At 49.7% G+C, this 13,188-nt stretch overlaps 2 protein-coding genes across 5 annotated transcripts in view; one reads left to right on the top strand and one right to left on the bottom strand.

Annotated features, from left to right (window-relative positions):
* LOC114687933 (H-2 class I histocompatibility antigen, Q10 alpha chain-like) overlaps window positions 1-5,259 on the bottom strand; it is a 77,303-nt gene extending 72,044 nt beyond the window's left edge. Inside the window, exons 1-8 of one of the 4 annotated variants that reach the window (XM_037199764.1) lie at window positions 5,149-5,259; window positions 4,677-4,946; window positions 4,210-4,485; window positions 2,385-2,660; window positions 2,157-2,258; window positions 1,947-1,979; window positions 1,752-1,799; window positions 1,192-1,616 (exon numbers count right to left, since the gene is read on the bottom strand). In XM_037199764.1, the coding sequence (XP_037055659.1) occupies window positions 1,612-1,616; window positions 1,752-1,799; window positions 1,947-1,979; window positions 2,157-2,258; window positions 2,385-2,660; window positions 4,210-4,485; window positions 4,677-4,946; window positions 5,149-5,215 (1,077 nt within the window). In that variant the 5' untranslated portion in view covers window positions 5,216-5,259 and the 3' untranslated portion in view covers window positions 1,192-1,611. Of the gene's footprint in view, window positions 1-1,191; window positions 1,617-1,751; window positions 1,800-1,946; window positions 1,980-2,156; window positions 2,259-2,384; window positions 2,661-4,209; window positions 4,486-4,676; window positions 4,947-5,148 lie in introns of those variants that run through there. The other 3 variants (XM_037199765.1, XM_037199763.1, XM_037199766.1) reach the window with 3 other exon arrangements.
* The window catches only part of LOC114687930 (vacuolar protein sorting-associated protein 52 homolog), a 93,869-nt gene that overhangs the window by 12,729 nt on the left and 67,952 nt on the right, over window positions 1-13,188 (top strand). The gene's annotated exons all lie outside the window — the stretch shown is intronic.

Below are 13,188 nucleotides of genomic sequence, written 5' to 3'. Positions count from 1 at the left end.
GAGTGTGAATGCTTGCTGGGTCCCACACTGGAAGTCATCATCCCTCACAAGACAAAGACGGCTGCATCACGACAGAGATTGTCACCTTCTTGGTCTTCAAACATCTCAGCTAAACTCCTGAAGCTCCTGACTGGAGGTCACAAACCTAGAAGAGAAAACTGCTGGGTCCAGAACCTGGAGCAGGGGTGAAGTAATTTCCATCTCTGGTGTTCCCACAATCTATTTTATAGGAGGTTCGTTAATTGTATGTCTATGAGTATTTTTCTTGGGTGTATGTGTTTGTACCATGTGCCTATCTGGTGTCCACAGGGGCAGTGGAAGCCATGGAACAGGAGATATGTATGGTGTGAGCCATGATGTGGGTGCTGGGATTTGAACCTGGGTCCTCTGCAGGAGCAGCAAGTGATCTCAACTCCTCAGCCAAATCTTCAGTCCTTGGGATCATTTCTTTTAAATAAACTTAAATCTAGAGTAGATTCAGCCTGTAAATCCCTGAATCACCACTGGGGGCAGCACCAGGATTCCCAGAGCCAGGAAGGAGAGGGGACCTTGGGCAGAACCCAGCTCCAACAGGAGAGACTGAGATGAGACCTGTGGATCCCTCCTCTCTGCCCATCCTACAACCCGGGTTCGATTCTGAAAGATGGGGAAGGAGAGAACCTCAGGGAGGGGCCTGGAAGGAGGCAGGAGCCCAGGAGACTGAAGTTCATCTTCTCAGCCCACAGTCTCCTGAGTGCAGTGGCTTAGTTGGGCCTTGGGAGACGAAGATGGACAAACACCTCTTAATGCTGTCACTCAGGGACCCCAAGGGATAAGGAGGCAGGGACCACTCACAGGAGCAAGAACAGGCCTAGTCCTCCATACAAACTAAAAAGACAAGAAATAAACAGAGAAGATGGGGTGAAGAGCCATGGCCAGGTCAGAGCCCAGTCTGACCTGTCACAGCAGCCCTGGCTGTTCACAATCCTGGGCACAGGACAAGGCCCTGGTCATCCCAGTGTCCCTGTGATCACAGACTCTCAGCATGTGGTTCAAGTGATGAAGAGAACAGAGCCAGGAGGTGACAGAGCTGAGGAGTGACCATGTCACAGCCAACAATGGACTGAGCTCCACCTGGGCACAGTCCTGTTCACACTCAGCTCCCACAGCCTCAATTTGTCTACCAGATACACACAGCATAATGAACACAGATTCTGGAAGGTTCTCCATGCTGCCATTTATTTCCTCCACAAACTCTAAGTATTTCAATCATTTAATTTATTCATCAATCCACAAGTCAGATCAAGGACGTGAACAACCACGTTCACATTCAGATTCTTATTTTCAGTGGGGAGTCAGGGGCTGCAGCTCAGGGCAGCATGGAGGTGAAAGGATGGAGATGTCCCCTCCTGCCAGCTGGACCAGGAAGGTTGGCTGTGGAAGGGAACACAGGCAGTGCAGGGACAGGGTCCTGGTGTGCAGGGGTGGCCGGGCTCCCCAGTTCTTCACATTGAGCCCACAGGGTCACAGGGAACATCAGACACTGTTGCTGAGAGTGAACTGAGGGGCTCAGGACGTCACAGGAGAGACCTGAGCACATCTCTGTCACTCTGTCAGGACAGGCAGCTGTCTTCACGCTACAAACAAGAGTCATGAACAATCACTGTGAAGACAACATCCCAACACCCACCACTCACTCAGAGGTGATTCTGGGAGTCCCTGAACCCCAATCATGTCCACTTCCCTCCCCAAATCAGTCCCCAGAGTGTCACCTTTACAGCCTGGGAGAGACACATCAGAGCTCTGGGCACTGTCCCTGCCTAGGGTAAAATTACATATAGTCACAGGAAGGTGAAAACATGGCCTCTAGAAGATTTCACTGGAGGAGGTATTATGGGTTGGCAGAGCTCCCCAAAAACCAGCTTCACTCCAAGGGCCTCAGGGACAATCCCGCTCCCCACACTTACCTGAAGCTGGAGTATAGTTCCCTCCTTTTCCACCTGTGAGAAGAAAAGCTGTGAGAGACCAGGGAAGACCCCGACCCTAGGAAGTTTCCAGAACTGACAGCAGACCCAGGTTAGAGACAGGAGCAATGAGGGGTGTGGGTGTTTCCCATTAGTGAGGCAGAGCACACTTCTAAAAGGGGCTGAGAGAGAACCAGACCTGCCCTTTCCTACCTGTGTTTCTCCTCCAACACCACACAACAGCCCCCAGAGCTCCAATGATCACAGCTGCACCAGCAATGATTGCCCAGATGTGGACAGTAGACTGAGGAGGCTCTGGAAGGGAAGGACAGGAAGGGAAGTCGGGGGTCATGACACCAGCTCTCATCCCTGATCCTTTTCAGGGTCTCCAGAGGGCTCCAGCTTTCCCTGACCCCAGCTCTGCACCCACACCCTCCTTACCCCATCTCCGGGTGAGGGGTTGTTTAAGCCCCTCATGGTACACATGGCATGTGTATCTCTGCTCCTCCCCAGAAGGCACCACCACAGCTGCCCACTTCTGGAAGGTTCCATCCCCAGAAGGTCTGGTCTCCACCAGCTCCATGTCCTGAGTCTGTTCCTCCTGATCCCTCTGCCAGGTTATGGAGATCTCAGCAGGGTAGAAGCCCAGGGCCCAGCACCTCAGGGTGCTGTCTCCTTTCAGTGTGGGGTGATGGGTCACATGTGCCTTTGGGGGATCTGTGTGGAAAATTTAAGAAATCCCACAATTAACAAGATAAACTGAAATCTGCAAAGACAAAGTTAAACCAATGCTGACACTAAACTGTGTCTGTTTGGACAATTCTGTCATCACACTAGTGACCTCAGGTAGAGCTGGTCCCCTCATCACAGAACTGCACATTTTCCTGGGGGACTCAGTAGCTAAGAGGGAATCCACGTGAGCCAGCAGGTCAGCATGGTCTTCCTCATGTGATGTTCTACAGCATTAGTTAGGTAGCAAAAGAATGAAAGGAAAATATTTTATATATGTTATTAATTGATATCAAAATAAAAAATCAGGTACAAGGCCTACATGAAGGGTGCCACCAACTCCTGCTTCCACCTTTGAGGCACAACCACTGTGGCCTTCTTGTTGACCAGCATAACTGTCTGTCCAAGTGAAGAGCCATCACCAAAGTGTGCAGCAGAAATGTGGTCAACCTCTGACACTCAGCCAGAGAAAATGACTCCCCAAGCCCTGCCTCTGGGGGACAAGATACAAGGTATTGTCACCAGGACCCCTGGAAGTGTGCTGTGGAGCCCAGGGCAGCACTCCCTGGGACACAGCGGTGCTCACAGGGGTGTGTGGATTGTCCCTGTCACTCCTGTCCTGGAGCTGCAGAAGACCCTGTCTCTGAGGAAGTTCAATTCCTAATCCACTGGGGCAACACTGTGACTTGTTGGGCCGAGTGAGGAGGAGTCTCTGGATGTTAATATGGCAGAAAATAGTCTAAGCTCACAGGAACCTTTCTAGTGTAAAGGAAACACTGACTTGTCTAATTATCCAGATTAGCAGTTCCCCTGGCTCCTGTGGAGACGGATACAGATGATAAAATGAGGGGGAGAGAGAGAAACAGTATCACCCCAGTGAGGGGGATAAAAAAAACTGACTAAAAGCAAAATGACAACTTCAAAAAAAAAAAAAAAAAAAAAGAAAAAAGAAAAAAAAGGAAGGAAGGAAAAAAAAAAAGAAAGAAAAAGCCCCCCACAATTTAGTATTTGTCCAAGGCACACCATAAGTGCTCAGGTGGCCATTCTGGGAATAGACGTAATTGGAGTGTGAGGGGTGCAAACCTCAGCCACAGGTATTTGGGAGAAAGTATCTTTGGAAAGTTCTAGAAACTGTGGAACCAGCCTAGGGTAGGGGCGTCCATGTCTCCCATCAGGAAAGGAGACTTCCGGTCCTGGCGTGTAAGGCTGACACACTCAGATGACAGGACTCAGTTTCCACAGACCCTGGTGTGGACAGAGACCCCGGCCTGGAGAGGCCATGGCTGACAGCGGCTGCAGACTGCAGGAGCCACTGTGGTTAGGTCGGGATCTCCTCTCCCTCCTCTGAGACAGATTTGCAGCTGTCCAGGGAGAAGGCTGAGCCTGGGGATCAGTGCGGTTCCTGCCATGCTGGATCAGGAGACCCAGGGACACTGTCTGCCCTGAGACAGGGGCATGACCCCAGCTGAGGGGTTTCTTCTTCCTCTGGACCTAGCCCACCCCAGGGCAGAGGGAGGAGCTGCCCGCGGCCCTGCACCTGTGCGCTGCAGCGCGTCCTTCCCGATCTCCAGGTATCTGCGCAGCCACTCCACACACTCGCCCTCCAGGTAGGCCCTCCGTATCTCTGCATAACCAGCCTGCTCGAACTTGCGCCGGGTGATCTGCGCCGCCGTGTCCGCCGCCGTCCACGTCGTCAGGTCGTCGTTCAGGGCGATGTAATCGCGGCCGTCGTAGGCGTGCTGACTGTACCCACGGAGGAGGCGCCCGTCTGCCCCCATGTCACAGCCGAACATCCACTGGATGGTGTGAGAGCCTGCGGGGACCCTGCGGTCAGCCCCGCCCACCCGAGGTCAGCCCCGCCCACCCGGGACTCCCCTACACCGAAAGGGAAACCGGGTCCGGTCCCCGAATCTCCTCCCGAACCTCGGACCCGGGACTCCGGGCAACTCCGGACCGGACGTAGGGACGTGGAGGGGTCGTGACCTCCGACCCGCGGTCACTCACCGCCCTCGCTCTGGTTGTAGTAGCCGAGCAGGGTCTTCAGGTCAACTCGGAAAATCTGCTCAGCGTTCTTGGCTCCCCGCGTCTCCTCCTCCCAATACTCCGGCCCCTCCCGCTCCACCCACGGCGCCCGCGGCTCCATCCTCGGAGTCTCCGCGTCGCTGTCGAAGCGCACGAACTGCGTGTCGTCCACGTAGCCGACAGCGATGAACCGGGGCTCCCCGAGGCCAGGCTGGGACACGATGGTGAGGAAATACCGCATGGAGTGCGAGCCTGGGGGCGGCGCGCGGTGAGACCCCGACCCTCGTCCCGGGACCCCAGGCGGGTGCGCGGGCCGGGAGGGGAGCAGGGCGCGGGGCTCGGGACGCGGTGGAGAAGGGCGGGAGGGTCTGGCTGGGCGACGCGGGGACGCGGCTTCCCCGGGGCCGCCCCCGCCCTCCCCGCAGAGTCGTTTCCCTCCCGACCCCGCACTCACTCGCGCGGGTCGGGGCCAGGGCGGCCGCCAGCAGCAGGAGCAGCGTGCGCGGAGCCATCGCCCCCATCTCGGATCTGGGGCGTCTGAGTTCCGTGGGCTGCTTGGACTTTATAACCCGTGACCGCGGCGACGCTGATTGGTTCTCCGGGATCTCGGCACCCAATGGGGGTGAGAACAGGACATTTGTCATCAGTGTCCGGGCAGAAGGACCCGACACAGGTCAGGAGCTGGAGAAGTGAAACTGGGGACCTGGGGATCCCCAGCCCTGGGCTCCCACCCCAGACCTCACTGCCCGGGGACTGAGACTTTGCTGAACCCTGTGCTGCGGGACGGAGCGCTGTGTGTCATGGTGTCTCTGAGCCGCCTAAGGACAACTGTCTCCTCAGGTTAGTCAGGATGAAACCTAAGAGCATGGAGTTTCCAGATAAAATACACACAGCACTTAAAATGAGTGTTCACGGAAACAGGTGCTGTCGGAGTCCTGGTGACAGTGTGGGGCTGCCGTGGACACCTGCATCGGGAGGTGACTGGAGTTTTCACAGCTCTGGTCAAGCACTTTTGACCCTGTGTTATCTGTGACTCTCCGTACTGGAATCACACTGTCCTCTGCTTTCACTTTCTACTTCAGTTATGTGTGGCTGGGATTTGAAGACATCAACTCAAAATCCACAGAAAGAAAAGATTTATAAACTTAATTTTTCTCCACACTACTGAACAGGGATGAAACCTCAAGTCCCCGGTGTGTACCTCTGCCATGAGAATTACCTCTGCCCAGGGTCCATACCGCACAGGCCTGAGGAACTCAGGAGCCAACTGTTACCAGATACAGTGTCCCACACACCTGGGACATTCATCTCCCTGATCTCATCGGCTCATAAAGTGTGAGTGAAGATTGTAGCTAGTCTTACAATGTCCCACCAGCCTGCTCCCAAATCAGACATGGAGACTTATTATTAATTATGAAAGCTCACTAGATAGCTTAGGCTTGTTTCTAATTAATTCTTATAACTTAAATTCACCCCTATATTTTAATCTACATTCTTTTTCCTGGCTTGGTTACCTTTACCTTGTAAAGCCCATGATTGCTGATTGCTCAACATCTCTAGTTTCTCCTATATGTTATGCTTCCTCAACATCTCCTGGTGACTCTGCCCTTCTTCTTCCCAGAGTCCTCTGTGCCTGGAAATCCTGACGAGCTATTGGCTGTTCAGCTTTTTATTGAACAAATGAGAGAGATGCTTCTTCACAGAGTACAAAGAGATTATTTCACAACATTTCTCCTTTGTCTAAATTAAGAGGAAAGGTTTTAACTCTAAGAATGCAATATATATATACATAATAAGACCAATTACCAAGTAAGAAATACATTTACAATCTCCAGTTCATTGATATTTGGCAAATTTATTGGAAAACATTCTATTATCTGTCCTCTCTTCATGAATCCAAAGTTTTGTACCTAATTTACTTTCTATCATGACTACATGAAACTGTAACTGTAACTATCTAGTCCTCAACTCCATCAGAGAACCAAGAAGGATATAATATCACCTGAGTAAACAAAGTGCTGAGCAAGCAACTTCCAAAACTATAAAATGACAGAGACATCTGGCTGCCTGGTGAGTCACCCCAGGGTTCTTCTGTAATGCCAGGACATCCATCTTCAGCCTACTGGCCCAGATTATCTGACAGACTTTTCTGTGAGGTGGGAATTTTTGAAGGACTGTCCCACCTTGTCTTGGCAAAGTTCAATGATCTTTTTCTTTTGTGTCCTGCTTGTTCAGTTTGTATAGCACACTGTCAGCTATAGATGTAACCATTTGTGTTATTAAATAAGAAACACAGAACCAATGTAAAGAAGAAAGCCAAGAGGTCAGAGCTAAGAGCTAAAACCTTACCCTTCCTCCTGCGGTGGTCCTACCTCTCAGAAAAAGAGCTACTTCCTGTGTTAAAGTCTTTATATAGACTTCCTGTTCTGCCTTCTCATTGGTTGTAAACCCAACCACATGACTGCCTCATCACTGCCTGTCTGTATAGACCTCCAGGTCTTCTGTGGTTGGTATTGAGATTAAAGGCATGTGTATCCAATGCTGGCTGTATCCCTGAACACACAGAGACTTACCCAGCTCTGCCTACCAAGTGCTGGGATTACAAGCATACGCCACCACCGCCTGGCTTTCCTATGGCTTGCTCTGACCCCCAGGCAACTTTATTTATTAACATACAAATAACATTTTAATACAAATAAAACATCACCATAGTCAGCAGTTAAGACAAGACCAGTTTCTTGCCCAAATGGCTATTCTTGCTCTAGGTGGAAGTTTCTGTGTCCAGCCAACAACTCTCAAATACCAAGCAGCCACTTTCCAAATAATTGAGTTGGAGGCTTAATATTACTTACGAATTCTTGGCCAATAGATCAGGCTTAGTACTAACTAGCTCTTACATTTAAATTAACCCATAATTCTTATCTATGTTTAGCCATGTGGCTTGGCACCTTTTCTCAGTACAACATTTTCATCTTGATTCTTCTGCATCTGGCTGGTGAGTCCTTGACTCCACCCTTCCTCTTCCCAGAATTCTCCTAGTCTCCCCGCTGCTGGCCAATCAGCATTTTATCAAACCAATCAAGTAACAAATCTCTACAGTGTACCAGAGCATTATCCCACAGCTGTTGCCACCTTGAAAGCAAACTCTATATGGAGTTTCTTCGATACCCATCATCTTCTCTGAAGTAAATTGGTTCTGCCAGGAGCAGATGTGTCTCATTGTCATGAAAAAGGTTAAGTTATTATAACATTTTAAATGTCATATTTTGTAGGTCTTTAAAGTGTTTCAAGATCAGCTATCTATCTAAAACACAACTCTGTAAGACCTTGAAAGCACACCTAACATGACCATAAGTTTGATTGTTATTGGTGACTAAGTTAAGGCATTCCTAAAGTACATAGGTTGGTTTAATTCAGGAGTCCCTTCCACAGTCCAGTGTCTCTCAGGAGCTGTAGTTTGTTCATTAGCAATCAAAAAATTCAAAATTAATAAAGTTCCATATGACTCCTTGTGTTATCATTGTTCCCATCTTTACATGGCTTATTTTTTATGACTTCTCTCTTTAAAGACTATTTTTTAAAACTGCTTATATTTTTTAGGACTGTCTGTATTTTTTTCTTTATTTTTCTTAAACTTATGCACATTGTTAAACACACTGTAACCTGTTTAGAGGTTTTATCTGTCTGAACCTGCTTTACTGTGTATCTGTAACCTTTTCTCTCCATGAGCAAAACCTTAAACCACCGAGTAGCTTAGCTCATGGTTCACTGGTGGCTCAAGCCTGCAGGTAGTGGCCATGAGCTGCATTTCTGTACCACGTGAGAGGCTGCAGGACTAGGAAGCCATGTTTGGCTCCATTTTTGTATGTTTGGAAACATTTTTTAAGCTGTCTCAGGTCTTATGTAGAAATATGTGCCTGGAGGTTGAGCATCATTTGTAGTGAGACTTTCTCTGTCCCTGCTGTCAAATCACAACATGGATACTTATTATTAATTATGGAAGCTCGGCCGATAGCTTAGGCTTGTTTCTAGCTAGTTCTTATAACAAATTAACACATATACTCTAATCTAATGTCTTAGTTAGGCTTTACTGTTGCTGTGAAGAGACGCCATGACCATGGCAACTCTTATAAAGAAAACACTTAACTAAGGATGGCTCACTTACAGTTTCAGAGTTTCAGTCCACTGTGATCATGGATGGGAGCATGGCAGCATGTTGGGAGACATAGTGCTGGAGCTGAGAGTCCTGCATCTTGCAGGCAACAGGAAAGTGACTGACTGTCACATGAGGGAAGCTTGAGAAAAAGAGACCTCACAGCCGGCCCTCACAATAACACATTCTGCCAACAAGGCCATGCCTCCAAATATTACCACTCCCTTTGGGGGCCATTTTCTTTCAAACCACCACATCTATGTTCTGTTTCATTTGGTTTGTCAAGACAGGGTTTCTCTGTGTAGCCCTGGCTGTCCTGGAACTTAATCTGTAGACCAGGCTGGCCTCAAACTCAGAGATCTTTCTTCCTCTTCCTCTTGAGTGTTGGGATTAAAGGCATACACCACCAGGCCTGGCTTTCTTTTGTTTTATGAGACAGCTTTCCACTGTGAGACCTGACGTATGTGGGCCTCATGGAATCCGGTTGTTTGTCAGGCACTGTCTGGACACCCCTCAGGCCCTGGTTCCAATGTGGACCTGGTGCCACTGGCTTAGTTTTCCAACAGCCTCCCTCTGTGAACTTCAGATCACTCTCCTTGCACTTGGCCTTGATGCCCACACTGGCACAGCAGCCTGCACCATCCCAGTCCCCAGCAGTGGGCTTCGGACCAATCACTGGGTCACTTCAGGGTCGTCACATACAAGATGCAACATGATCTCCACACAGATGGCTTCAGAGGGTCCTGTGTGGAATTCCCATGGGGCAACCATGACCTTGTCATCAAGCATGTCTTCTTGACTCTAGCTACAAAGAAACTCAGTCTGCCTCAGCCTCTGATCCCACAGCACAGTAATGCTGACCTAGGAGCTCAGGGAAGCCTTGGACAGGACAAAACACTGAGCTTCTCTTTTCCATGGCAGTGAATCCATACTGTGTTCTGCACAAGGGCTGCTGTCTGCCCTCCGTGTTCATTACCTTTGTACAGAGTACACGTGTGCCTCACATGGACCTCAGAGGCTCCTGGTTGTACTGAAAACCTCACAGAACACCAGCCTGTTGGAGTCCTTGCAGACAGGGTCCTGAAATGTGGTGGCAGAGGTGACACACATCCACTGTTGTCCCTCAGACTGAAAAGTGCTGGGTACTGGGACACTCTTCTCACCCTCACGGTCCAGCATGCTGAACTTGCACAGTCCTGCTCCAGTCCCATCAGTCAGGATCCCCGAGGCTTCCACTCTCTCACCCTGAGGCAGGGACCTGTCCATGTGCTCCGTGTCTTCACTGAAGTGGGAGCTTGCCGAGGTGACCCTGGTGTCAGGCAGTGGGGAGAGTGAGGTGAGAGGACAGAATGCATGCCTGGAGCCCGTGAAGGTCAGGGAGGTGTCAGATCCTCTGGAACTGGAGTTATTGTGGTTGTGAGCTGTGTGGGTGCTGAGAGCTGAACCCAGGTCCTCTGCAAGAGCAAAATTGTTCTGAACCACTGAGCCAACTCTCCAGCCCCTCCTAATTAATTTTTAAATAATTATCTTATTGTGTGTTAAGAAAATGATATTTTGTCTGAGAAATAACCATTTTCTAAAAAAAACAACAGAGTAGAAGAATGGATTTTTTTTTTTTAGGCTTTTTTCCCCTGCAGGCCAGAAGAGGGCGCCAGATCTCATTACAGATGGTTGTGAGCCACCATGTGGGCGCTGGGAATTGAACTCAGGACTGCTGGAAGAACAGCCTGTGTTCTTAACCTCTGAGCCATCTCTCCAGCCCGAATGGATCTTTTTACACTTTACCTTTTTCCACATCCTCTTTTTGTCCATTTTGTTAAAAGGTCACTGGAGTTTTCTGCCTCATTTTGCATTCAACCGTCATTTTGGTTGAAGTATATGGGGAGAAAAATCCAACTTTTCAGCTACACAGAAGAGCTGTCATGTTTAATGTCTTTACATAGCTGTGGACACTCAGAGTGATACAATAAGAAAATAACACTTTTAAGCTTTGAAAGTAAAGACATATATATATTTTTTTAATGTATGAGAGGGTTTTGCCTGCATGTAGGTATGTGTAACACATGGTTCCCGCTGCCCTAGGTCAGAAGAGGGATTCTGATCCCCTGCAGTTGTACAGATGGTTGGGAGCTAACTTGTGGGTGCTGGTCCAGGGCTAGGGAGCAGTGGGGTTGAGCTGAGGAGAGAGTGGGGTAGAGTGGGCTTGAGAGGGAGCAGAGTGAGGCCGGTGCACACCTCTGTCTTCCTTGGGTTTTCTGTTGTTGGGATAAACCCAATGACCAAAATGAACTTGGTAGAGAAAGGGTTTATTTGAGCATACACTTCCCCATCATAGTCCATCCATCCCCTTTAATCCATGCAAGGGATCCAGGACCTTGGAGGCAGGATCCTGGAGGCTCCAGCTGCAGCCGACACCATGGAGGACACTGCTCGCTGTCTCGTTCCTCAGTCCCTAGTCTGCACTGTTCTCAGCATTGTCTTCTGTGTTCCCCAGTACAGTGTCAAGCTTTGAACACTCAATGGCTTTTCCAGCCCGAAGTTCTGAATCCTTCCACAATCCTCCCCAAACATGGTCAGTTATGTCTCAGCAACACCCCACCACCTACCTACCCTGTCTTGAAAAAACAAAGAAAAAAATAAACAAACAAACAAAAACAAAACTCCCAGTGGTCGGCCCCTTAGAGAAAACTAAATCCTTCCTCCCCTGCACCCCCACCAGACGCTATCAACTGTGAAGAGCTACACTTCAGCATCCTTGTCCCAGTTTTAAGGGCTCTCTTGATGGCTGACTGTTTATGCTGTTACTTTTTTGCAAGGGAAGTAGGGGTTGTCACTGAAGCTTTCTATGTCCCTCTTTCTCAACTGTGAGTCTGCAGTCATTAATATCACTGCACAAATAGCTTCCTTTTTCTTTACGGTCAGTGGGAGCATGGAGCCTGGACTTCTACATGCCCCAGTGGCAGCATGACACACAGACATCATGCTTCAGGCGATGGCATAAACCACTGACATCTGCATGGCCCTAGGTGGTAACGCAGGCTGTGGACATCAACACAGCCCATGGTCACAGTAGGACCCTGGACCCAGACATGGCTCCTGGTGGCAGCATAGACTACAGACATCTGCATGGCTTCAGGCTGCAGCACAGAGCACAGACACTTGCTCAGTGATAAAATGGGCCATGGACATCCACATGGCCCCCAGCTGCAGTAGGATCCCAGAAAAGACATGGCTCTCGGTGATGGCATGGACCACAGAGATCATCATGGCCTCAGGTGGCTGCACAGGCCACTCACATCAACAGGGCCACTGTAGGCAGCAGGGCCCCAGACCCCGAGATGGCCCTCGGCAGTAGCAGTGAAGGGGAAAACCAGTTGGCCCCCATCTCAAGGTATCTGTTGACCTATAGATGAACCCAGAAGCTGACCAGTAGGTGAACTTAGACTGGAACAATAAATCTGATGTATATGTCCTGGACCCAGTGAAACAGGATATAGGGAATAAAAATGTACATCTGCATAGATACCTGCATCCTGTCAGCCATTACTAATTTCACACTTACATAACTTCAAAGAACTACCTCACACCTACCTCCCTTGTCCAACCCTAATACACTAAGATGTGTAACCCACAGCGTGTAAACTTTTCCTATATAAACCCTTATAATAAGTGCTCAGGGCTTCCTCCTTCACTGGACGTAATGGAGTTTTGGATGGAAGTCGGCTCTTTGGTGGTCTTGTTGAGGGGACTTGCAAAACCGGCATAACAGAAGTTTAGGCCACACACACACATTGACATGGCCTCCAGAGGCAACCCAGATCACAGACTCTAGCTTGGCCTCCTGCAGTGGCGCAGACTATGGATGTCCACCTTGCCCCCAACCTCAGGCATCAACATGGCCTAGAGAGGCAGCTCAGGCCATGGGCATCTGCATGGACTTTAGGCTTTATCATGGCCCAGGGCAACAGTGCAGATATCAACATGGCCTCCAGGGGGCAGTGCGGACCATGGACATCTTTCAAGGAGGTCCAATCCAGACTATCAGCAGTTCTTCATCTCAGACATCCTGTTGTTGCTCAGACCCTGGGTGATCATGCAGCTGGGCAGTGTGTTGGGGGCCGGGACAGAGAAGAGGCAGCATCTGCAGCTGCCCCAGGCTGCTGCACACCACATGCTGACGCTACTTGGCAAGAACATGTTCCCCTGTGGACCTCAGCCTTCTCTCACGCCCGTCCTGATGCTGAGTCTCTAGTTGCACCTCTCTCCACTGCTCATGCACTGCTCTGTTCCTCCATCTTTCCCACCTCTCCATCACACATGTGTTCACCGTAGTGGCATTGG

This window comes from Peromyscus leucopus, chromosome 16_21 (assembly GCF_004664715.2).
Source record: "Peromyscus leucopus breed LL Stock chromosome 16_21, UCI_PerLeu_2.1, whole genome shotgun sequence".
In the NCBI taxonomy this organism is placed as follows: domain Eukaryota; kingdom Metazoa; phylum Chordata; class Mammalia; order Rodentia; family Cricetidae; genus Peromyscus; species Peromyscus leucopus.
The sequence above is the reverse complement of the archived record's forward strand: the minus strand, read 5'-3'. Positions and strand labels throughout refer to the sequence as shown.